General features: G+C 46.2%; 2 protein-coding genes across 2 annotated transcripts; both read right to left on the bottom strand.

Moving 5' to 3' along the window:
* Nucleotides 1-4,913: 4,913 nt before the first annotated feature.
* LOC121995460 lies at nucleotides 4,914-14,449 on the bottom strand. Its single transcript, XM_042549195.1, has 8 exons — nucleotides 14,443-14,449; nucleotides 13,780-13,929; nucleotides 13,486-13,713; nucleotides 11,901-12,094; nucleotides 11,402-11,794; nucleotides 11,104-11,332; nucleotides 5,649-6,001; nucleotides 4,914-5,582 (listed from the first exon to the last, which is right to left on the bottom strand). The coding sequence occupies exons 1-8, from the start codon at nucleotides 14,447-14,449 to the stop codon at nucleotides 4,914-4,916; spliced, it is 2,223 nt and encodes a 740-aa protein (XP_042405129.1).
* Nucleotides 14,450-21,338: 6,889 nt separating this feature from the next.
* On the bottom strand, nucleotides 21,339-22,671 carry LOC121995459 (indole-3-acetaldehyde oxidase-like). Its single transcript, XM_042549194.1, has 4 exons — nucleotides 21,996-22,671; nucleotides 21,681-21,773; nucleotides 21,493-21,591; nucleotides 21,339-21,401 (listed from the first exon to the last, which is right to left on the bottom strand). The coding sequence occupies exons 1-4, from the start codon at nucleotides 22,653-22,655 to the stop codon at nucleotides 21,339-21,341; spliced, it is 915 nt and encodes a 304-aa protein (XP_042405128.1). The 5' UTR covers nucleotides 22,656-22,671.
* Nucleotides 22,672-25,914: the final 3,243 nt, after the last annotated feature.

Raw genomic sequence — 25,914 nt, 5'->3', positions numbered from 1 at the left:
CTCCCCACGCCGTTGCCCCCTTCCTTACCTTCCCTTCTGACAAGTTCACCGCTTCCCTTGTCCGCCGCGGTACTGCACCCGACGCCGCCCCGGCAACGAATTCTGCTTCATCCATAGTGATACGGTTGGCAATAGAGGGACCCAAGAGGAAATGGTGAGAAAGGTCAAGGTCATATAGCGGTCAAAAATCAAGAGGACGTGGCGATCAATAGTCAGGGTGATTCAGCAGTCAATAGTCAAGCTGACTAGGCAGTCAGAGGCAAGCATGTGGGGTAGTCAGAGGCCAGACAGACTTGTTGATCAAGGAGGCAAAGTAGTTGAAAGACAAGAGGAGACGACAGGCGGAACACCGGGTATAAGTCAGGATCGGCAGAGCTGGGTAAGGGTAGCCCGATTTACAGGCCTGCGATTTGAAGGCCCGGAGCGCAAGTCACAAATCATAGGTCGGAAGCGTCAGAGCTGTGCAAAGACAGCCCGATCTACGGGCTTACGGTCGAGGGCGAGCGAGTACTCATGGGTCAGGAGCGGCAGAGCTGGGTAGAAGCAGCCCGTTTTACAGGTCTGCGATTCGAAGGTCCGGAAGTGCAAGTCACGACTCACAGGTCGGAAGCAGCAGAGCTGGTCGGAGTTGCTGCCATACACGCGCCTAGGCCTGGACCAAGGGGAGCACCATATTGCACATATCATCGGTCCAGGACGCATGATCTCAGTAACTGCTTCCAATTCGCTCGTGATTCCAGGCGAGCTGCCGAGCAGGGTGTGCCCGGAGTTAGCGCCCCAAATACAGAGAATGGAGGAGGAACGGGCTGCGGCTGGACGTGCTCGTCAGGCCCGACCCGATCAAGCCGGTCCTTCTAATCAAGCCGGTCCCTGGGAAGATCGAAGAGATGCCGGAGAGCTGGAAAACCGGGGTAACGCCGCTGTACGAGAGATCGACATGATTTCAGGAGGGCCCACTGACGGGGACTCAGGCCGAGCTCGTAAGTCGCACGTTCGGCGGTTGTATGTGGGAGCTGTGGGGTGCAGCCACGAGCAGGCGTCTGGCCCTGTCATTAGTTTTGGGCCACAAGATTTGGAGGGTCTGGAACTACCCCACGACGATACTCTCATAATCAAGGCCGTTATCGCTAATAGCCGAGTGACCCAGGTATTTGTGGACACCGGGAGCTCGGTCAATATTTTGTTTAGAGCTGCGTTTGAGGAGATGCAGATTGATGCCGCTGAGCTCCAACCCGTGACCACTTTTTTGTACGGGTTCACAGGCAACGAAGTCAAGCCCATGGGTCAGATCAAGCTGGCCATCTCCATGGGCAATGAGCCACTGGTGAGCACCCGGAGGAGCACCTTTATAGTGGTGGATTCGCCTTCCTCCTACAACATCATCCTGGGAATGCCAGCTCTGCATGAGTTCCGGGCTGCTGTCTCCACTTTTCACCAGAAGATCAAGTTCCCTGTTGGCGAGCGGGTCGGGGAAGTCAAAGGAGAGCAAAAGGTATCTCGCAGCTGCTACATCGATATGGTCCGGGTGGAGGCGCGCAAAAGCTGGAGGACGCAGGATGGTGGTGTACACGCTATCCAAGAGGAGCCTCTGCCTATTGTGAGGAACCTATTCCTTGGGAAGAGATTCAGTTGCACCCTGACAGAACAGAAAGCATTACTCGCATCGCCAGCGACTTACCATCTGAGCTTAAGTCAGAGCTGATACAGTGTCTGACTCGCAATAGGGACATTTTTGCTTGGTCCCCGGAGGAATTGCCCGGGATCCGACCAGACATAGCCGAGCACAAGCTGCATTTGATACCTGAAGCCAAGCCAGTCAAGCAGAAGAAGAGAAATTTCTCCGCTGACCAGAATAAAATTATTCGAGCTAAAGTGGATCAGCTCAGGAAGGCAGGACATGTTCGAGAGGTGCAGTTCCCGTCCTAGCTTTCTAACGTTGTACTGGTAAAAAAACCTAACAACAAGTGGAGGGTGTGCATAGACTTTCGCGATCTCAACAAAACCACCCCCAAAGACTGTTATCCTCTCCCGCGGATCGATCAGGTGGTGGATTCAACTGCTGGCTGTGAAAGGATATGCATGATGGACGCTTATCAAGGATATCATCAGATACCCTTGGCTAGGGAGGATCAGGAGAAGGTTAGCTTCATAACGACCGACGGTACTTTTTGCTATACGGTCATGCCATTTGGACTCAGAAATGCTGGGGCTACCTACCAAAGGATGATGGATAAAATCTTTCAGACTCAGATCGGGCGGAACGTGAAGGTCTATGTTGATGACATCTTAATCAAGTCCCCCCTGGCGTCCAGTCTAATAAAAGATGTAGAAGAAACCTGTGGGACTCTGAGGCAATATGGTGTAAAGCTGAATCCCCTGAAATGTCTGTTCGGGGCCAAAGGAGGGAAGTTTCTGGGCTATCTGGTGACCGACCGAGGGATAGAAGCCAATCCTGAGAAGGTTCAAGCACTTCGTCGGAACATGCAGATCCCTCAGAATCTAAAGGAAACGCAGAAGCTAGTCGGCAGGATAACAGCGTTGTCTCGATTCATCTCCCGATCTACAGATCGAGCTGCGCCCTTCTTCAAAGTGCTCAGGAAAGCGGCCAAGTTTCAGTGGACGGAAGAATGCACACAGGCCTTTGAGGAGCTAAAGCAATACCTGGAGTCTTTGCCATCACTGTTTAAGCCTGTTGTGGGAGAGCCCCTTTGGGTCTACTTGTCAGCCACCCCCGAGGCCGTGGGGGCCGTGCTGGTTAAGGAGCAGGAGAATGTACAACGGCCAGTGTATTTTTTCAGCCATCTATTGAAGGGGGCTGAGTCTCGGTACACGGCCCTGGAAAAGTTGGTTTACGGACTTGTTCTCATGGCTCGACGCCTCCGACCATATTTTTTGGCGCATCCCATCACCGTCCTGACAAACAGTACAATGGGTCGAGCTCTCACCAAGGTGGAGGTAGCAGGTCGGCTTATCAAATGGGCAACCGAGCTCGGGGAATATGATATACAGTATCAGCCCCGAACCGCGATCAAGGCGCAGGCCCTGGCGGATTTCTTGACAGAGGTTTATCAAGCGGATTCGGAGGAGGTTTGGAAAGTTTACGTAGACGGGTCGGCTACCCATCATGGAAGTGGCGTAGGTGCACTTCTAATATCTCCGCAGGGAGACATTATGCAGTTGGCTGTACGGCTAAATTTCAGAGCTACCAATAATGAGGCAGGCAGAATATGAAGCCCTATTAGCAGGTCTGCAAGCAGCTCGGCATGTGGGGATGAGCCGAGTCATAATATATTCGGATTCACAGCTAGTAACTCAGCAGGTGACCGGACATTTTGAAGTAAACAACGAAAAGATGCAAGTTTACAAGGAAGCATATGAGAATATAAGGAAAGATTTTAAAGAAGTCACAGTCACTAAGATTCCCAGGGCTGAAAATGAAAGACCGGATGAACTAGCTAAAATGGCCAGCTCCCTAACCACTTGGGCGCTTGACAGATCTATAACACAGACCTTCCTTATAGCTCAGATAGATCTACAAAATAACCTGGGAGAAGTGATTGATTGGAGGGCGCCCATAATAAGCTTCCTCCAACAAGGAATTGTACCCGCCAACTTAGAAGAGGCGCATATGCTCAGGAGACAGACCCATTCTTATGTTATGATTAGAGATCAATTGTACAAAAAGTCTTTCTCCAGACCTCTGCTCAAGTGCTTGAATACGGAAGAAGCAGATCAGGCCTTGCGGGAGATACATTTGGGGTGCTGTGGCAATCACGCAGGTGGAAGAACGCTGGCCCGGAAAGTACTATTGGCTGGGTATTTCTGGCCTACCCTGCAGAAGGACGCACAGAAGCTAGTGAACACTTGTTTGTCATGCCAGAGGTATCAGAACCTAACACACCGACCCACAGAGCTGCTGAGAACTTCTATAGTGTCTTGTCCATTTGACCAATGAAGTATGGATATCGTAGGACCTTTCCCGATGGCTACGGGACAAAGACGTTTTTTGCTGGTAGCAGTAGATTACTTCTCCAAGTGGGTAGAGGCGGAAGCTCTGGCCAGAATTACTGAAGATGCGGTGATCCAGTTCTTGTGGAAGAATATCTTTTGCAGATTTGGTTTACCTCATAAGTTAGTGTCGGACAATGGCAGACAATTTCAGGGGCGCAAGATACAAAATTGGTGCAAGGGGTTCGGCATAACTCAGGCCTTTACTTCGGTGGCTCATCCTCAGAGTAATGGTCAGACAGAGGTGGTCAATCGAGAAATAGTGCGAGGGCTCAAAGTCAAGCTGGATCACACAGGAGGCAGTTGGGTGGACGAGCTGCCAAGCATTTTGTGGGCTTATCGTACGACACCCCGAAAAAGTACAGGTCTGACACCTTTCCATTTGGTATATGGCAATGAAGCAGTTGTACCTCTGGAGGTTGGGATACCGTCCGTGAGAAGAATGATGTATGACGAAGGGAACACTGAGCGACGGCTGGCCGGGCTAGATTCATCAGCGAAATTCATGAACAAACAGCGGCCAGGTTGGAAGCCTATAGACAGAGGATGAGACAGAGCTATAATAAAAGGGTGATCCCTCGTTTCTTCGGAGAAGGAGACCTGGTCTGGAAGCAGGTGAAACCCTTGGGGGAAGTGACAAAGTTGGCGCCTCAATGGGACGGACCCTACAAAGTTGTCAAGAAGTTGGCATCGGGGGCCTATTATATGCAAGATGCTCAAGGAAGGAAGCTAGACCGACCTTGGAGTGCTAACTACCTACAGCCCTATCGGGTGTGAGGAGGGCCGACCCTGTTAATGTAAGCCAGGTCGGCCGGAGGGGCTGGATATAGTATGGTAGTCAAGCCAAAACTCAAATATACGTATGTACATGTAAAAATTTCATCAGTTTTATTAGTTGGTACAGATCATTTAAAAGGAGCAAAAATCTCATCCGGGAAGCCTTGGATGATTTTCTCTGGATCCAAAAAGTCTGCGGGAGGAATGGAGTTCAAGAAGCTTCGTGCGTGGAGCTGTCGGATAACCCCAGCCGCCGTGTATGGTATGGTCGCAGAGAAGCGTGCCCCAGTCTGGGATAAAAATTCGGGAGAGGTCAGATAAGATATTCGACTTTGCAGGCAACGATCCTCCTCTCCTTCTTGATAGACGGCCAAGGCAGTGGATACTCCCGTCAAAGCTGCTCGGGACTGGGATAGTTCCGCCTTCAGAGCCCCCAGTTCAGCTGCTTGGGTTTCCAGTTGAGCCGCCTGAGCCTCCAATTTCTTGTTCTTCTCCTGCAGAAGGGTATCCTTGGACTGTATTTCCTGAGCCTGATGGGCTAGTTGTTGCTGATACCCCGCCTCTGAGGCAGTTCTTTCCTCCCTCATAGCCCGGAGTTCATCTTTGACCTGCACCAGGGAACTTTTCTGCCGGTTGGTCTGATTGGTCAGGGCTTGAATTTCTGCCCGCAATGCATAACTAGCTTGGGCGGGGTCATTCAGCTGCAGCTCTAATTCAGAGACTCTCTCTCGAAGTTCTTTGCTTTCGTGATGGAGGGCGTGGAAGGATTGGTTCAACACCAAAGATTCTGCATGAGTCTGGATGGAAGATATGACCCTCAGTTAAGACAAACTAATACCAAGTGTAGGGTGAAGAGAACTTACTTTAACCCAAGACTTCGAGAACCTATCCATTTGGGATAATGGCGACGCGCTATACATTTGACTCATGCTCTCTGCCCACAAGCTGCCAAGACAGCCTTTCATTATCAGAAGGCTCGTGGGGACGTCATGTCGCCGAGCTAGAGCAGCTTCAGAGGAGATAGTGGTCCTGTAATGATGGCGGGCGGAGGAGGAAGGTTGAGAAGGGCCGGTGTCAGCACCAGGAGGAGCAGGAGATGGCTCGGGAACGGGCTCAGTAGGCACGGGGTCATGGCGATCGCCTGGGCTGTCTTCCTCAGCAGGAATGGGGGTAGAGCGGAATGCAGCTGGTCTTCCCCTGTAAGGGTTGGGGGAGGCTGCCAGATGGACAAGGCAAGAATGACGAGGGGAATTGTGTCAGAGCCAGCCACGGCGGCAGCGAGGGGGGGGAATTGGGTAGTAAAAGGAACATGATCAAGCGTTTGTAAAGTCAGACCTGGTCTCCGACGCCGTCTGTGAAGCAGGGGCTGGTTATCAGAATCAGAATTGTCAGAACAAGGCTGACCCTGAGAAGAGGCTGCAGCACCCCCGTCTGTGGCGCCCCGACCGGATGAGCTTTGACCAGCGCGATGGAGTGCCACGCGACCACGTCTAGAGGCCCGGGAGGCTCCTAGGAACACGCGTATGGCCGGACGACCGGCTTGATCGAGACCCCGACCTCGGCTCGGGGCAGCAGGTGAAGGAGAAGTATTGTGTAGAGCGGAGCCAGAAGTGGGCTGGGTTGTTGCCTCAAATGAGGTGGATCCAAGATGAGGGAGTAGCCTCCTATCCAAGATCACCCGACCACGTCGCATTATTTCCAGATCATCGAGGGGCAAAGACAGAACCTCTGAGGCGCAATGCAGAACCTCCGCTATAGGCACCAATATGAAAGGTCATTCTCACAAAGAAAATGGTCTAAAGCGGGGGAGGGGGGCTCAGCCTGAACTTACCTAAGGAGCACGGTGTTTCAGAGGAAGCGGGGCTCAGCCGGAAAAAGGAAAGTAGGTCTTCAGATATCAGTCTTGTCAAATTCAAGCGTCAATCCTCCATCTGGATTGCAGCCGTAGCATAGGAGAAGTCCATGTGAAATTCGTCCAACGCCGGAGTTAGGGGGAGCTCAGACTGCCAGTGCATAGGCCAGTCTATTTCCTCGGGAAACCGGAGAAAAAAGAATTTTTTTCCTCCAGTTAGAACTAGGAGGAGGAAGATGAGAGAAGAAAGCAGTATGACTGCGAGCTTGGAAGTAAAAGAGACCATCGGCGTGGCGAGCAAGAGCAAAGAAGCAGTGAAAGAGGGGAGCAGACCAAGAAACTTCGCAAACTTCACAGAGTATTACAAAGCCGCATAAAATCTTTATGGAGTTGGGAGTTAGCTGACCTAAGGGGATCTTAAAGTAACGGCACACTCCAGACAGAAAAGGATGCGGGGGTAGACGAAGGCCAGATACAAATTGCTCAGTGAAAAAAGTACAAGAACCAGGCGGATGATCGAAGTACAAGTTCACACCAGTAGGGATGATGGGGCGAAAGCTAGTAGGGATTTCGTAAGTATACCGTAGGTCATCCCAATCCAACTCGGCAAAAGTCGAAGCGCCTGGGAAATGCTCCGCCAACAAGGAGATCCAAGAAGGAGAGGCCATTGCGAGAAAGATTATCCCAGGAGGTAGAAAGAACAAACGAAAAGAGGCGACTTGAAAAAAAGGAAGGAGCGTGGCGCAGTCTCGAAAAAAGTCAGTCGGCGGCGGCAGCGTTTGAGTGCTCCGTGGTGATGGCGAATCATAACAGAAGGGAAAGAGGAAGAAGATACTTATAGGTATGGCGGAGGAAGGATATTTTCGTAAGTTAACAATGGATGGTTGATACAGGGGCGAAGGTAGACAAGGAGCGCTTTGTGATGACCCTCGAGAATATAACCAGAGGGCATTATAGGAAAGGCAAGGGCTCGAGATACGAAGCGCCTCCTAAGGTGATTGCTCCAAGCAAGACAAAAATGTGCGGAGGGGCCATTAGAAAGGTGGATAGATCAAAACAGCGGGCTTCATGAACATGCAAGGGAAAATCTATCTCTCGCCGGGCTCGGTCCAAAAGCAATCATAGAAGGAAGAGCTATGTAACAAAGCAAAGTAAACGAGGGCAGGCTGATTAGCAGAGATCAGCCAAGGCCCACGGACGACCTACTAAGGAAAGAAACGAGCTAAGAACACATGAAGGGGGCAGCCATACGATTATCCAGACATAAAGGCAGATAAGTATGATCATCCAAAGTTCAATAAGACCACGCAAATAAGTACAATCGGAGAAGGTTCAGCATCAACACATAAAAGGTAAACATTACAAAATGATTCCGACTACACAACATCTGAAGAAGAGGGCGCAGGATCAATAGAGGCCAACGGAAGAAGCAGGGGATCAGCCAGCACTATGGCGGAAGACGCAGGATCAGCGGACGTTTCAGGAGCAGCAGTTGGAAGGACCTGGGCAGAAATATCCACGGGAGCCGGATCGGCCGCAGGGGGAGGAGCCTCCAAGAGGAAAAGTCCATCATCCGCTGTCACGCCCCCAGAGGAGTCCCTGTCCGAGAAAATTTCGGCAGCACCTCCCCTGTACGGCGGACAATAAAAAAAAATTCTACAAACACTAAATACTCAGCCACAGGCGGCTGGAATCATAACTGTAAATAAAAAAAACATACACACGCAGTTTATATGTAAAATCAGCCTCTGGCTATCACAACCACGCAGTTGATAATAGCAACATAAAATAAATATACTCTGACTCGAAATCCACCCTACTCCACTACACTCGTAAAGCTCAAAACCGACGTACTCACCTCTTCTGCCGTCCAGGCAGGTACGTAGTAGAATAGAATCCAAAAATCACATCAAGAGTTCATCAAACAAAAATAATCCATACACATTCCATAAATAAAGATCCAAAACCAGAATAAGACAACGTTCTATATGGAAAAAGCCAAAATATCAATAAGACTCAAACCAGCAGAGAACTGGCTCTACGTGCTGATGGGGGGCCAGCGACTGGAACTGCTCCGGACAGCCTCAACCTGAAAATAATCAACAATGGAGGCGGGGTGAGTCCAAAACTCAGCAGGTACAACTGATATGCATAATAAAACAAATAACATACAACACTAATCATGCGTACAGTCTCCTGAATATAAGGAGGATAAATGCAACTGAAATGAAATCAGAAGATAACTGTACTGACCGGGATCAAGTATAAAAATAACTGGTCGTCAGACCGAGTGAGTCATAGTCCTGTATGCATGTCAGTCAAATGCATCCATACAAATGCAGCAAGTAAATGCAGCAATCACAAACAATAAATGCAATAAGTGCATATGATCACCATGCACCCTGACATCACTGCTCCTGCAGCATGATCGAGTGAATGGGATGCTGTCGGAGTACTCCTGTCCTCTGACCCCAAATCATAAATGGGGGAGCTCAATGCTCTCATCTCCCGGTGCACAATGACGGGGAGGAAATCTCTGCCGGCTACCACGCTGTCTCCTGACTAACGGAGCCAAACAGAGTCCACCATCTGCCGGCTACCACGCTGCTATCCTAAATGCCAACGGAGCCAAACAGAGCGGAACTGACTGCCGGCTACCACGCTGAGTCACCTGACCAACGGAGCCAAACAGCAGAACCGCCACACTCCAGCCAGATATACAACTAATCCATGGGTGGTGTGTGCAGTACATGTAACTGACGATGGGCTCAACCATAGTAGAGCCGACAATCGTACAGCATGCAATCATGATGCATGACACTAAAACATGGCATGGTCCATATAAATAAATACAAGTGTGTACCACTGAAAGATGTGTCAAATAAATGGTACACAACCAAATAGGGCATCAAACAAACCCTAAGTCTAGAACATAGCATATCATGTGGTTGGGTCACTACTCAAACATATATGATCATATAGATAATATGCAGAGCAGAATAAATAAACAAACAACATGCTATAATCATGTAGTGACCAACCGAAACAAAGAGTAACACAATTATTGTTATTTGTTAAACAATTTATCATGCATATCAAAGACATAAGTCAAAGTACCCGCCTCCGATAAAATGGTCCAAATCTGACTCCGAGATACTCGTCTCGCGTCAAGGTCCTGTATATTAAACATAAGGTCTAGTTTAGCTAATTCTATCATACCACAATTAGCCAAATTAAATTCTAATCCAATTTAAAAAGTTCTAAATTGGATCCAACTAATCCATCCAACAAAATTAATGAACCCTAATTAAATAACATCAGTGGGTCCACCAGGGTTAGTTCCTTAACCCTAATCATAACATGAGATTAAAAATCTAAGCTAATTCAATCTACCAATCTCCAACATATACCTAATCAATATACACGAAGCTCAAAAATCCTAAACCTTACCTCAAATTTTTCGATGCCTCAGTGCTGCTCAAATCCTGAAGAACTTACTGTCGAGACCCGGAGAAAACAGTGCCAAGTACCATAGTTATCAACCAACAAATTCAACACAGGATCCAAATCAAAAATCTAAATACCCCTTTTTGCCTTACCTAACTCGCTACACCCTGTTCTCCTCACCTGTGGCGAAGAAGGAGGATCCGATGGTGATGTCTAGGGCAGAAATGTTTGGCCGGCTAGGAAAAATTCCAATGGCTGGCAACCGAAGATCGGCAGGGCTCATTTAGGGCTTGCTTCTGCCGTGAATAGGGCGTCTCCGAGAAAAAAGGAGGCAAGGCCGGCGGTGAGCTCAACCTATGGCACGGGCAGAGGAGGAGGTTCGGTGGTGGCGAGAGGTGGCTGTCGGAGAGGGCGTCGGTGCTTAGGCTCGGCGACGCGGCTAGAGCTCGGTGGACCTGGTGGCCGGCGCTCGAAGAAAAGGAGAAGGAAAGGCCGGCGAGGTCACGATTGGGGACCGAGAGCCGGCGGCCAGTGATCGAAATCTCACGGCAGAAAGAGCATCGACTGTCGGCGCTGCTCCGTGCGTCGCCGGCGGCTAGGGCACAGGGGAAGGAGGTCGACGTCGGTAGAGGAGAAGAAATGAAGAGAGGGAGAAGGAACTGCTCGGCACCGGTTAGGGCTCGGGAGAATTCGGCGAAGGAGAAGAGAAGAAAACAAATAAAGGAATAAAGCAAAAAGAAATATAAAAGGAAAAGGAAATATAAACATTTCCTCACTTAAATAGGGTAGCCTAAACAGGCTTTTCCCGGGCCCCGTTTTCATCCCCGTTAACTCGTTCGTACGAGCTCCGAAAAATTCCTGAAAAATTTCCAAAAATTCCAGAAAAATTCCTTTATTAATATTTGCCTTTTTCCGGTATTTTACATCCGCTTCGAAGGAGGGGAAAGTTTCCTGCGGCAATTCCCTGGATAGGCGAGCTGTGTCCAAAAAGGTGGCAGGAGGTGCCGAGCGTAGAAAACCTTGCTCGAAGGCCTGTCTGACCCCACCAGCGGCCCCATGACACATCAACAAGACCATCCAGCGTCCCAGTTTTTGGAGGAAGAAGGTAGAGCGGACATAGGCCAGTCTGTACGCCTTCAGCCGCTCTGATTCGCCAGCTCGGTACGCTTCCAAGCTGTTCTTGTTCTCGGCAACCTCGGCGCGGGCCACGGATAAATCGCTCTGGCCCTGAGACACTGCTTCTTGGGCCTTCGATAACTCCACTCGCAAGGATTGGAGAGTGGCTTGGCAAGCTTCCCACTAAGTCCACATGGTTGCCTCCCGGCTAGCGGCAGCACTAGCCAGGGCCTGGGCATCGGCCAACCCCATTTGCAGGAGCTCCCGACTTTGCCGTAGCAAACTCACATCCGCCGATTGGGAGAGCAGCTCTGCCTCTTTGTCTTTCAGCTCAGAAACTGCCGCTTGATGGCGATCCTCTTCAGAAGCCAAGGAAGACTCACTTGTCTTTAAAGCCGCCTCCAACTTCTGAAGTTTATCGAAGGCGGCATGGGAAATGGATCGAGCAGAAGCCGCAGATTCCCCGAGGGCACGCAGATAAGCATCCAAGCTTCCAAGAGAAGGCTCAGGAGGAGCTGAGGAAGTTACAGGGGGCTCTAGCTCCTGAAGACGTGCCTTGAGCACCGCGTTCTCTCGCTGAAGCTCGGTCGCTCGCTGAACGACACTCAGACTCGCGGAACAGGTCTGCAGGTGGCCATAGGAAGGGAAAGGGGGTTATAGAAGCATATGAATTCCCAGAAGAGGAAGAAGAAGAGCTTACCGTTACCAAGGAACGAGCAATTTGATTAAACCCCTCCAAAGGGGAACTTCTCTCCCAGAATTGGCGGTTGGCTGATTGCCAGGTGGTGGCCAAGTCCCTATAGAAGTCGACCCTACCGAAGATAGAAGATAGGTCGGCAGCGGGCGGGTAAGCCGGGTCGATCTCTGAAGGAAGTCTCCAGGAAGCCTCGAAAGCTAAGTTTGCAGAAGGCAGGTTTAGAGTCGGCATGACTGAGCTCATAGGCGCAAGAAGAGGAGAGGCTGGGGGACTCAGCGAGTCCAGGGGCTGATCGCCAGAGGACGAAGGCGGGGTAGGTAATACACTCTAGATTGGTACCGGAGCTGTCAGGTCCAATGACGGGTCTGCCATTTCCAGATCAGAGGCCTTCTCCCGGGCCAAGCTTGTCTCCTGGGTCAAGCTCGTATCCGAGGACCTAGAGGGGGAGGAGATACTCAATACCCGTTGACAGCGAGGAGGTGGAGGAGAAGTTGTGGTGACCGGGGCCGCTCTCTTGCCCTTGCGCGTAAGGCGCAGATTCATAGTAGGAGGGAGCGAGGGCACTTGTCCTGCTGGCGAGGGCTCAGACGCAAGACCAAGGAATATAAAAGAGGGGGTAAGGGTGCCTTCATGGGATACAACTCTATTCTATTTTCCTCCCTCTTTTCCTTGGTGGTGGCCGACCCTAGACCTTACTCTTCTCCTCTTCTCTTCTTCTTTAGTGGCCGGTTTCATCCCTCTCTTGGAGCTCTTGTTGGTGGTCGGTTCTAGCTTGGAGAAGAAGGAGAGAAAGGAGGCTTTGTTTCTAGCATCCCTTGGAGCTTGGTGGTGGTGGTCGATAATCTTCATCTCAAGGATGAGTGCTTGGCCGAAACTTGCAAGGAGGAAGAAGAAGGGCTTGGGTGCTTCTCATCTTGGTAGATTGTTGCCCACACAACGTCCGAGATAAGAAGAGGAATACTGTAGAAGATCAAGAGGTCGTTGCATACAAAGAAAGGTATAACTAGTAATTCTTTTCCCCATCATACTAGTTTTCCTTTGTATGAATTCCAAACACAAGAGGCTAAAGATTCTAGATTTTCGGATTAGATATTCGAAGTTGTGTTTCTTTTGCTTTGTTTTTTGAATTTGTGATTCGATTGTTCCTTTTGGTTAAACCTAGAGTTATATAAGAAAATTAAATATTAGATTTCTTTAAAAGGCTTTGTCTAGGCGGTGGTGGATGATCCCATACCCAAGAAGGACTAGTGCCTCGCCATGCACTCCTGGAAGTCAATTTTAGAAATTAATATTTAATTGAATTTATAACATAAGTGGATTTGGATCAATAATGTTAAGCATCGTTTATGATCCAAGTCTAAACCATTAAGAACAGATAAGTTAAATTTGGAATAAATAATGTTAAGTTCCGTTTGCGATTCCGAATTTAATTTCTAAAGAACACAATAGGTTGTTAGGAAAGGTTCAGGGCTTGTACAAATTTTTGTATAGTGGAACCGGTACGATCTTCCTAGGACCAACCAACAATTGGTATCAGAGCTAGGGTTTGCCTCTGCGTGTTTGATTTTCAATTTAATTATACACATGCCATGTTGATCAGAGATGCAGGGTAGGGCTGAGTCTGCAGGGCTGGGGGCAGGTGGCTCAATAAGCGCCGAGGCGGCTATCGTCTCTGAGGTTCGGGGTCCCAAAGGCTGTGGACCGGCGGAAGCAGCGGGGTCGGAAGATAGGCCTTGTGTTAGCTCCTCATTCAGAGCTTGCAGAACGGCTACCGAGGGTGTCTCCTGACTGGCAAAAGAACGGAGGATGGCAGCCACTACAAGAATAAGAGGAAAAAGCACCTCAGTTAGCGAAGAGCGGCATATAAAAAGTAACAACTTACCAAAAGGAGCTCCGATTTCTGTGGAGACAGGACTAAAACCAAAAGCGTACAGAATGCCTTCTAGCATCAATACAGACAAGTGAACAACAACACCGCTCAGCTTGGCCACAGCTGCAGAGCAGGCAGGCTCATGAGCGTGCGAAGGGAAGTCTGAAGCAAGAATGAGACGCCATTGGGAAGGCCCGACTAAGGGGACGGGGGGCTTGAGGAAGAAAAAGCGAGATCTCCAGCCTTTATTGGAAGAAGGTAGGTCATCAAAAAACTTATGGCCCGGCTTGGCCTGAACGTTGAATACCCTCGCCTCGGCTCGCCGAAAGGAATAGAAATGATGGAATAATTGAGCGGTCAAGGGAATGTGATAAATGTGGCACAAGATGATGGTTCCGCAGATGGCCCGGAATACATTAGGAGCGAACTGAAAGATACCAATACCACAATACTGACTCAACTCGGAGAAAAAAGGATGTAAAGGAAAGCGAAGACCGCCTAAGATTTGATCCCTAAAGACAGTGATAAACCCTTCGGGAGGAGAAGAGGGATGTTCGGCGGGCGAGGGAAGTCGGAACTCATATGCGGCGCCTAGTCCCAAGTTGGATTGCAATGAAGACAGGTCGTGATGGTCTAAATCAGAGATATAGCGTGAATACCAGAAGAGTTCCTTACCATCCATGACTACGAGGAGTAAGCAAGTGAGGAGGTTGAAGACAAGAGAGGTCACAGGTCAGGCGTAAACAGGAAGGCGAGAAGCTTCGGGCGCAAGCAGGAGGACGAGAAGCTGCACTACCAGAGACGGTCACGAACGAGAGGAAGAGGATAGCGAAGCGTTAAAGTGAAGACGGCGGACTGCTCTTAGGGTTTATAAAGCCCATTCATTCCTAGGACACATCGAGAGTCGAGCCAAGTATCTTTTTGGGTAACACACCCTAGCGCCGTCTGATAGGAAGTAAGCGCCGAAGGGTGCAAAAAGGGGTCAGAAGCTGGCGTCAGGAGGCGTGAACAGTAAAGGCATCGGACACGTGTCACCCCGAGGAGAAGCGCATTAAGGATTGACATGGCAAGGTAATCATGAAGGGGCGTGGCCTACGAAAGATGCATTTCTCCTCGAAAGGCCCAAGGCTAGGCGGGAAGTTTCATAAAGCTACAGAAGCCAGACAATTCAAAAGGGTCGCGAATGAGGCAAGGCAGGTCAGTTGAAGCGAATGTCAGATCTATCAAGCGGGCCTGTGGGAGTGTTGCTTGCTCGGACCATCCGGGCAAGTAGCTCTGCGTAGACAGCCCCTGATCCGGTCGGCTAACCAAGTGCATCGCGAGAACCGCGGGGTCATCATAAGCTGCGAAGGCACTGTGGCCCAAGGGTTGAGTAAGGTTTTTACGCTCCCTTCTCTATTCTTAATTCTATGCCATGCATAATGCAATTGCAGGGAGAAACGCGACGCGAAGGAGTAAGCCCAAAGCTAGCAATAACGACCAGATCAAGAACAGCAATGAGGTCGGTATAGGTGAGACGGATAAAGGCAGAGAAGAGCAATGCGTCTATGCCTCCGCCGTTTGAAGTATCATTGTTGGTCTCAGACCAGCGCCATCGCCACCGGTCTTAGACCGGAGTATCATTACTGGTCTCAGACCAGCGCCATCGCCACCGGTCTCGGACCGGAGTTTCATTGCTGGTCTCAGACCAGCGCCATCGCCACCGGTCTCGGACCGGAGTATCATTGCTGGTCTCAGACCAGCGCCATCGCCACTGGTCTCGGACCGGAATATCATTACTGGTCTCAGACCAGCGCCATCGCCACCGGTCTCGGACCGGAGTACCCCAGACTCTCGCCCCAGTGCGAGTTATAAGTGAGCTCTGCTCTCACGCCCAACAACCTTTCAGGTCGGCTCTCATGTGAGAATTATAAGTGAGCCCTGTGCTCACGCCCAACGACCTTTTAGGTCGGTAGTTCCAGACTCTCGCCCCAGTGCGAGTTATAAGTGAGCTCTGTTCTCACGCCCAACGACCTTTCAGGTCGGCTCCCATGCGAGAATTATAAGTGAGCCCTGTGCTCACGCCCAACGACCTTTTAGGTCGGTAGTCCCAGACTCTCGCCCCAGTGCGAGTTATAAGTGAGCTCTGTTCTCACGCCCAACGACCTTTCAGGTCGGCTCCCATGCGAGAATTATAAGTGAGCCCTGTGCTCACGCCCAACGACCTTTTAGGTCGGTAGTCCCAGACTCTCACCCCAGTGCGAGTTATAAGTGAGCTCTGTTCTCACGCCCAACGACCTTTCAGGTCGGCTCCTATGCGAGAATTATAAGTGAGCCCTGTGCTCACGCCCAACGACCTTTTAGGTTGGTAGTCCCAGACTCTCGCCCCAGTGATAGACCTTTCAGGTCGGCTCCCATGCGAGAATTATAAGTGAGCTCTGTGCTCACGCCCAACGACCTTTTAGGTCGGTAGTCCCAGACTCTCGCCCCAGTGCGAGTTATAAGTGAGCTCTGTTCTCACGCCCAACGACCTTTCAGGTCGGCTCCCATGCGAGAATTATAAGTGAGCCCTGTGCTCACGCCCAACAACCTTTTAGGTCGGTAGTCCCAGACTCTCGCCCCAGTGCGAGTTATAAGTGAGCTCTGTTCTCACGCCCAACGACCTTTCAGGTCGGCTCCCATGCGAGAATTAAAAGTGAGCCTTGTGCTCACGCCCAACGACCTTTTAGGTCGGTAGTCCCAGACTCTCGCCCCAGTGCGAGTTATAAGTGAGCTCTGTTCTCACGCCCAACGACCTTTCAGGTCGGCTCCCATGCGAGAATCAAAAGTGAGCTCTGTCCTCACGCCCAACGACCTTTCAAGTCGGACCCCATGCGGGAATCAAAAATCAACTCCCCTGCGAAAATCATAAGTGAACTCGGCGCCCACGCCTAACTACCTTTCAGCGGGATATGCCTCACACTGAGCGGAGCATTTTCAAATAATCAGGTTAGCCACATCTGGCTTTATTTTCAGCTCCTTTATGCAAATTGCAAATATGCAGCAAATATGCAAGGCACGGAATGCGGGAGGCCATCTACCCTACCCCTAAAGCATCAATATTAAACTGCGAAATCAGGTTTTGCACGTTCATTGCAGTTTTAATTCTCAAGCAATATGTTGGTTTTATTGTTCAAAATTCATACATGAAAAGGAATCATGATGCGACTCTTGGCTCTTACATACGGGCCAGTTTCTAAAAATGCTTGCTAGATGAAATTTGAGCAGGAAAGACTACGTCGGAAAAGGACAGGTATACAAGTACAGCAGCACAGTTCAATAAGCAGGCGATACAGCTAAGGCTACAGGAGGGAACGTTTTGCGGCGAAGGAGCCACTGAGACAACTATGGCCCGAACTAGTTTTAACTCGGGGAAAGGATTGGTTATGGAGAATGAGCACTGCCGTGTGAAGAAATGTCTGGGGACTCAGGAGCCTCTGGGGTGTTCAAGCCTTGAGCCAGCTGCGCGTGTAAGGAGTTGATGACTGTTTGTTGCCGGGCGATCGTGTCTTGCTTGTCGTCGAGATACGCACGGAGGAGAGATAGCTCCGCTTCATGCTCTTGTTTCAAGCGTTCCTGAAGGCTAAGTTGGCGTTGCAAGCTAGCCTGACATTCCTCTTTCCTCGCCTTCTCAGCGTGCACGCAAGACTTCGCGACACGATACTGGGTTTCCATGGAGCGCAGGGCAGCTAGCTGACGAGCTCGATCCTTGGATACGCGCTCCAGTTCACGTTCTTTCGCGGCAAGTTGTAAGGTGAGCTGATCTATCTGCGTTTGGGAAGGTGGTTGATCAACTTCCTCAGAAAAAGGAGAATGCATCGCGTGGGAAAGAAGCTAGTGGAACACGGGTTAGCAAAAGAAGGTGGGAAGGCGTGACAGAATAAGGATAGAATAAAGAAGTGACCGTAAGGCCCTTTATAAAGAGGATGGGTGGCCAAGTCAAAGCAACTACGTGGACACGGTACCCCCCAAGCGACTGGCGAAGCAATTAAGGGGGCACGATACCCCAAGCGACTGTCGAAGCAATGAAGGAGGCATGGTATCCCAAGCGACGCGACACAAAGGTTGATGCGTGAGGTAGGAAGCAGAGCGCGCAAAGATATGCTGAGGTAGAGACACAGAGATAGGCTGAGGTCACGGAGATATGCTGAGATCTTAGAGATGTGCTGAGGTCTAGTCAGTCAGACTTTCGCCCTCCTTCGACTAGACTTGTGAGGGAGGCTTGTGATACGGTTGGCAATGGAGGGGCCCAAGAGGAAAGGGTGAGAAAGGTCAAGGCCATATAGCGGTCAAAAGTCAAGAGGACGTGGCGGTCAATAGTCAGGGTGATTCAGCAGTCAATAGTCAAGTTGACTAGGCAAGCATGTGGGGTAGTCAGAGGCCAGGCAGACTTGTTGATCAAGGAGGCAAAGTAGTTGAAAGACAAGGGGAGACGACAGGCGGAACATCGGGTATAAGTCAGGATCGGCATAGCTGGGTAGGGGTAGTCCGATTTACAGGCCTGCAATTTGAAGGTCTGGAAGCGCAAGTCACAAATCATAGGTTGGAAGCGTCAGAGCTGTGCAAAGACAGCCCGATCTACGGGCTTACGGTCGAGGGCCAGCGAGTACTCATGGGTTAGGAGCGGCAGAGCTGGGTAGAGGCAGCCCGATTTACAGCCTGCGATTCGAAGGCCCGGAAGTGCAAGTCACGACTCACAGGTCGGAAGCAGCAGAGCTGGTCGGAGTCAATCCGACTGGCAGGTAACGCTTAGAGGCGGGATCTGGTCGAGGGTGTGAGGTAGATGCAGACCGTGATAAATAGGATGAGCTAAGCTGTGCAGGAGTCGGAGGATCACAACTGTCCGTCAAGGGTAATCATTGCATACCAGTGAGATGTGCGAAAGCGGAGGTCCCTAAGCGAAAAGATGCTCTCATAACCAATAGCAGCCTGACAGATGTCCTTCACTACGAGACAAAACCCCTGTGTAAAGGCGGAGGTTCCTAAACAAGAAGATGCCTTCACGACCAATAGCAGCACGACAGGTGTCGGGGATATACGACAAAGCCCAGCGTCTAACGTTTTCTGACAGGGTTGTAGGTTCTGGAAGCAAGGCGGGTGCATAAAAAGGAAGAGATTCCTCGTACGCGGGTACGCGCTCTCTCGTCATTTTTTTCACAACTTTTCATTTTCAGTCTCTCTGCTTTTCTGGGGAAAAAGGACCTGACTTGAGCGTCGGAGGGCCTGATCCGGGGACTTTTTCCCTGAGTTTTGGTCTCTAACGTGAGGGGGGGGGGATCGTCTAAGTGTGTGCAGGGTCCTGCAGCATCGTCAGCCGCCCGTGGGAGCCGAATCGCCCACGACTTTCCGTCAACAACCAGACCACCACGATCAGCCTCCGTCCGACTCAACTTCCGGACAGGATCACATAGCATGTAGCGCCAACACCTGCTCCATCGTGCTCTGCGACCTCGGAATCGCCGCCTTCGACGCTGACACAGAATCGCCCAAGTCGCTGGCGTCTGACCCGTTGGCCGGAGACGAGAGCCTTCCTCCAGCAAGTGAGGCCGTTGGGCAGGAGACTGTGAAGGTGCCGAGCAGCAACAACCATTGGTGGACAACACGTCTTCTTCTTGGCTTTGGTTGCTCCTTGGTGTTTGACTTTTGACTTTGAGAGGCAAATAAAAATATCGTGATGAGTGTTTATTTGCATGCCCATTAACGTGAGTGGGGTGAGAATTATGAGTAGGGTTGTAGGGATTAATTATTATGATGTGGTTGTCGGGGTCAAATATTGTGCTAGTAATTTTATTCAGTCCCTCTTGAATGGAATTGGAATGGTAAGTTGTTTGTTCACTAAGAAGTGACTCACTGCAATTTTGAATCCGTCCTAAAAGGGCCATTAAAATGATAGTTTCACTTTTGCCACTACTAAATACTAATAAGTGACCCATATTGAGAGCATAAGCGGTTAGGATGGATGGAGTGAATAGCGACTTATAAATTAAAAATGATATTTCTCTTATTAATTACTCACATTAATTAATCAAAAATATAAAAATATAAAACTCAAATTTACTTGATTTGTAATTAGGATGTTACTAGTCCAAGACTATGAAGAGCACTACGAAAATCTCCTTCTTCGAACATGAGTAAGAGGCAAAGAAACCTCTTACAACAATTGAGTACAACACTTAGAAAGCACAGAATTAGCGTGAACTAAAACAAATATGTTTTCTTTAATTACGAATCTCGCTTCTCTTTTTATATCCTTTGTCGTTGATATGATCGTTTGCTGACATGGCACTATCCAGGTACTTGGAAGCAGTTCAGGCGCCTGGACTCGTCAAAGTCGATCTAATTTGGTAATGGTCCGCTAACAGATCTGGATAACTTCTCACATCTCGAGCACTTGGATTCTGCTGACATGGACATCATCCTAATCCGCTTCGACAACGGCTATCTACTGACATCAGGACTTCTGAGCGCTAGGATTTATTCCAGGCGCCTAGAAACGTTCCAGGTCCATAGAAATGTTCATTGTTGGTTGCTACTCGGAAAACCTAGAGGTTCCACTGTACAAAAATTTTGTACAAAGGTCTAAACCTTTTCCTAGCTACCATGTGTTCTTTTAAATTAAATTTTGGATCGCCTGCGGAACTTAACACGTTTGATCCAAAACTTAATCTATTCGTTCTTTTAGGTTTTGACTTGGGTCTCCTGCGGAACTTAACACGTTCGACCCAAATCGCCTTAAGTTCACTACAAGAAAAAAGCTAAACAACAACGCTTTTTTGGCGTTGTCGTATGTACTTAAAAAGTGATGTTGTAGATGGTGTTGTAGAAAGTCATATCAAAGACAACGCTTTAAAAGCGTTGTGGTTGGTCACAAAGACAACGCTTTTTAAGCGTTGTCTTTTCGTTCTTAAAAAGCGTTGTTATAGATGCTGTTGTAAAAATGCACATATCAAAGACAACGCTTTAAAAGCGTTGTGGTTGGTCTCAAAGACATTGTTTTTTAAGCGTTGTCTTTTATTACTTAAAAACGTTGTCTTTTTAAATTTATAAAAAATAGTGTTTTTCTTAATTAAATAGCAAAAATTATAAAAAATACTCAAAATTTACATATAATTGAATATCCACAACCACAATCATTTTTATAATAAGACTATTTAACAAATAAATAAAACTTTATATTATACAAACAAAATGTATACATATTGATCCACAAATTAAATTTGTATCATACAAGTTATCCTTAACTTCATGACAATAATTTTTCAAACACACAAGTTTTACAAAACCTCATCATTGACTAACCGCTGTTGTTGGTGTCCATCGCATGGAATTGCTTCTTTAAGTCCAACAATCTCTTCTTCTGAAAGGCTTTCAGCTATCACTCTTAGAGCCATCTTCTTCAACTTGTCATCAGCACACCTGGGGTTGTAGGCAATCAAGAAATTTTGTATGAAAACTTTCATACATGTAAATCTCGTACTAAATAATATGTCAATGTTATATATACATGTAATTCATACCGTAAGTGTGTTTATATCGTAACTGACAAGTTTTCTTTATATATTGAACAAAATCAATAGGACAAAAAATCCAATTCCTTGAACAAAAGACCCTTCAACCTGCAGAAACACTCAGATATAAGTATATGAACATACGGCTGATTGTGATTTAGGATTATAAAATCAATAGGACAGATGAAAAAAAAAAAACCTGTCCTAGATCCACGGCAGGACTCAAGCTCTGTCCGCAGTCATATGTAAGGTCTGCTCTCAATATCGTAGTAGCTCCAGTGAGAACATCAATTTCTACCTAGAATGCACACAATTTTCAAAATCAAGAAAACAGACTAGCAATGTGATTACAAGCCAATCATATGAATGATCTACAAAGGAGGTTACCTCGCTTATAGCAGCCCCATAATTTAGATATGATGAAGTATCGTCAGCAACCCAAAATGTACTCGCTGATAAGTTCACATATTGCAAATTTGCCTGTATATTGTAAGGTAACTAGTTCATAATGGATGAAAGGAAGTAACTGCTTTGATTTCCAAAATATAAAAAAGCCCAGGAAATCCCTAAAAGTGAATGCATATAAGCTATCCTGTCCTTCACTTGCATAAGCTAGCTAACACATACAGACTACAGAAATAAGCTTAGCTTCTTGCCAATAAATAAACAGTAGTACATTTGATTAATGACGTAATTACACACCTGGGTAATAAGGGTGTCCCATGAAATTGATCCCATTTGCTCTTCCAAACTTTGCTTAAGAGGCTTTAATCTGCTGACTAGAATAGAGCATGCTAGACGAACTGCTTCGCAGCTTGCTTCAGATTTGGTGCTTCCAGCAGTTAAACCTCCCTGAACCAAACTCAGAGTATCTGCTTGAATGATTCTAACCCTATCCAAAAGATATTTTTTCTCTTCATCCCATAGCTGTTCAAGACCGAATGCAGCCATTTGCTTCACCTTTGTCCACAGTCCCTGGCCTATTTCAATTCCTCCGACTTCAACAACAATTGAACCATCATTTAGAATGGATACTTTCCCTGGTGTTGGCATTGGTTCCACTTCATATACAATTGGTACCCAAGAAATCCCTCGTTTTTTCCATTTGTTGCAACTATTGAAATGCAATACCATTTCAAGACGATTGAAGTAGCTTGCAGATGTAAACAACTCATCAACTATAGCAGGTAAAGTATATTCCGGAGCTTCTCCACTGCTACTTCCATAAAAAAACTTCAGGCTTTCATATGTATGCAAATTTCTTTTTCTCACAACATCGACATCCAAGGACAGGAAAGATGCTACACGCTCAATAATAGCTTCAGCAATGTAAGATCCCTGTACCTGCCCTGGTGCTCGCATCGATGATTTACTTGTAAGATTCATCTTGCATAGTTTAATATCAAAAGCGAGAGCACCCCAGTTGTATTTTTTTAGACAAGTTATAATGGCATGTGAAATAAGTGGACTATAATCCTCTGATATGCCTGCATTTACCAACAAATTCAAGTACAAGGCCGTAATCTTTCCATCGGATTTAAAACCCACAGAATAGGTTATTTTCATTGGATGCCTTCCTCCTACCATTACCATATCCGTGCTACGATCAAGGTACATCTTTATTGGATGACGCAACTTAAAGGCTGTGAGAGCACATGCTGTTGCAATCTGTGAGCATCAGGGAAAAACCATAGTCTAACGGTTTATTAGCTAAATCATAAACATTCCAAAGCTAGAGAGGGAGAGATAGAGAATGACATCACACATTATTATTTTGTCTAAAATGTAGCAAAATGATATGATTGAACGATTTTGAGATTTTGAGACATTTTGACTGGATGTACAATGGGCTAAAAATAAAAATTACATCTATCAACAAGAAAAATCACAAGTAACTGCATTAAGGGATGACTTCTTTAAAAATTTTAACATGATTTACCAAACCAATATAAACTAATTCTTTTATTGAGCATAACTTCATTACATACTGCCAAGTTTGATATTTTTTATTTCATGTAAGAATTCCATAACTCAACTTTGTTTCAATAATAGAGAAAGTTAACTAAGGAACTGAAACTTATAATAAGCCTTAATAAATTAATGAAAAAAGAATTGTTTAGAAGTTCACTGAGAAACATATGAAAATACAACAAATGCAACTGCAAAAAAAAAATAAAAAACTAGTATCCAATTAACTTTTTTTTATACTTTCAGATCAAAAGGTCAAATTTATATACTTTGGTTCATGTTCAAGCAAGAGGATAACAATCTCATCGACAGTTAGTATTTCCTTTTAATATAGAACACTAAAAAGAAGGAATATCAATGATGAAACAAACCTGAAAATGCGAGCTACTGAGGCAGCAAGCAATCTGCTTGAACAAGGTAATCATGCAGCGTTGGAACTCTGTCGTGAGCATCAAAGACCAAATATTACCAAATATTAAGATCACTGACAAACCAAATAATACCTTATTTTTAACAGCTATCTAGAGGATCTGGCTTTTTGACTTGAAGCTGGTTCAAAGAAGACAAATCAAATATACAAATACTAAGATGAAAGCATAATGAAGTAGTTAACTTTTTCTACTTTACCTGATTATAAGATCTATAGCTTCTTGCTCAGTATTTTGCTGCACGAGTAATTATTAGAAAAACAAACCCAATAGTGGAACAAAAGCTAGATAAAGAAACTAGATAATTTACACTGATAGAACTTTACAGAATAACATATAATACACTGCTTTGTACTTGCATATTAATCCAGAAAACATCCTTTCACCTAAGTGACAATTTTTCCAAAACATCATCATTCACAAAACATCATCATTCACTAAAAATTTTCACAAGTTTTTAAACTTCAGTGACAACTTTTCTTTGGGGTCAACTGCTCAAGGTCGATCTGGTAACTATGCACTGCATCAAAAAAATTGGCATTAACTATGATTCCATTACCAAAAAAAACCACCATTCCATGAACTTAAATCTAAATAGAATTATGGCAACTATCATTCCATACCTATTCATAAATATGATCTTGTATGCACTCCGCCAACTCGGACCGAACCTCATCAATTTGTTCACGAGAGTACCCTATTTTTGTGAACTGTGAGCATACACAATTTATGTTAATGGAAAAAATAATCAACACTGATCACTTTGCAATTTTAAATAGTTTATGTCAAATAATTTGAGATAAGCTAAATAATGTTACTATTGATTGCAGCGAATCTCTCTCAATAGTCTCAACTTCTTCAATAATTTCTCTCATAAATCGCATTACAAAAAAACCACATTGTTTCGCAGGAGAGGAGATTGAGGAGCCTATATATAGTAATTAGAGTCAAATTGTTAATGAAAATTATACACATTACAATATATGTTAAACAAAAGTACACATACCTTAACTACTTCCCACTTAACATTTTTCCTACCTTTCCTTCCCTTGGTTGAATTAAACAATTTTAAGGCCCTTCATACGTTAAGAATATTTGTTAAATAAGATTTTTATTATAATAAATATTTACTAAAAGAAATCTGAACTCACATTTCCATTACGTATTTTGAATCATCATCGCGAATGCGGCAACTTAGGGAATCCAACAAGTAAATAGCATCCTTGTAAGGTTCAATAACACTAAGATTCCAATGGAAATTAACTAGGCAAATACATAGGATTATACCGATTACGATCCAATGTATGAAGGGCCAAAATTGCATTGATTCCTATGCAGCAACCAAAATTGCATTGATATAGATTAATTAACCTTAATTGCAATTTTAATTTGCTACAAAAATTTGATTCAACAATCATCAGATCTTCACCTGGCTAGGCTACCAATATCTAATCCCATCGGATTTCATCCTAAAAAAATAGAACCATTACTTATCAACCGATATCGATTAAATCGGCTCATCTAATCTGCATCTACCTTAAAAGATATTCTAATTAATGAAAATATTTATGTATTAATTGCTAGTGATATCAGAACACCTGAGATTCTCAAGGACTTGATGAACAGGCCAGAGGTATAAATAATCATAGAATTATATCGTGGATTAAAAATGCCTTTTCTCTAATATCATACAGCTAACCAACTTCAATACATACTACCAAAGAAGCATAGGACTTTCATTCAATTATGTATAATCAAACAAATTTCCTTTAAAATTTTATAAGTTAAAAATGGATGTTATGCATTTGCAATAGCAATCAGAGAAATCCGTGTTAAAATTTCACTCTCAATATTAATTGATAAAAAAAATGCTGCATTTAACATCACTAAGTATATTTAACCGCATATTAACTATGGAAACAAAATCCATAATTATTTTACCGGTATCAAGTAGTCCATTAGCTCTTATGGTACTAGAGTGTAGACCCTTGATACAAATATTTAGAAAAATCTCCACTAATTCAATTCTGGATGGTCCTATATGATGTACTTTTATAAGTAAACTAAGTTTCAAATAAAGAACAAACATCATAGGAACATAAATCACTAAACTAACAAGCATTACATGGAATTAAACTAAAGAAAATGTATCAACTAAAATCTATATAATGGAAGAGACATTTAATCAAACACTTGATGGGCATGAGTCAATGAAATCATAATGT

This window comes from Zingiber officinale, chromosome 6A, assembly GCF_018446385.1.
Source record: "Zingiber officinale cultivar Zhangliang chromosome 6A, Zo_v1.1, whole genome shotgun sequence".
Lineage (NCBI taxonomy): Eukaryota > Viridiplantae > Streptophyta > Magnoliopsida > Zingiberales > Zingiberaceae > Zingiber > Zingiber officinale.
The sequence above is the reverse complement of the archived record's forward strand: the minus strand, read 5'-3'. Positions and strand labels throughout refer to the sequence as shown.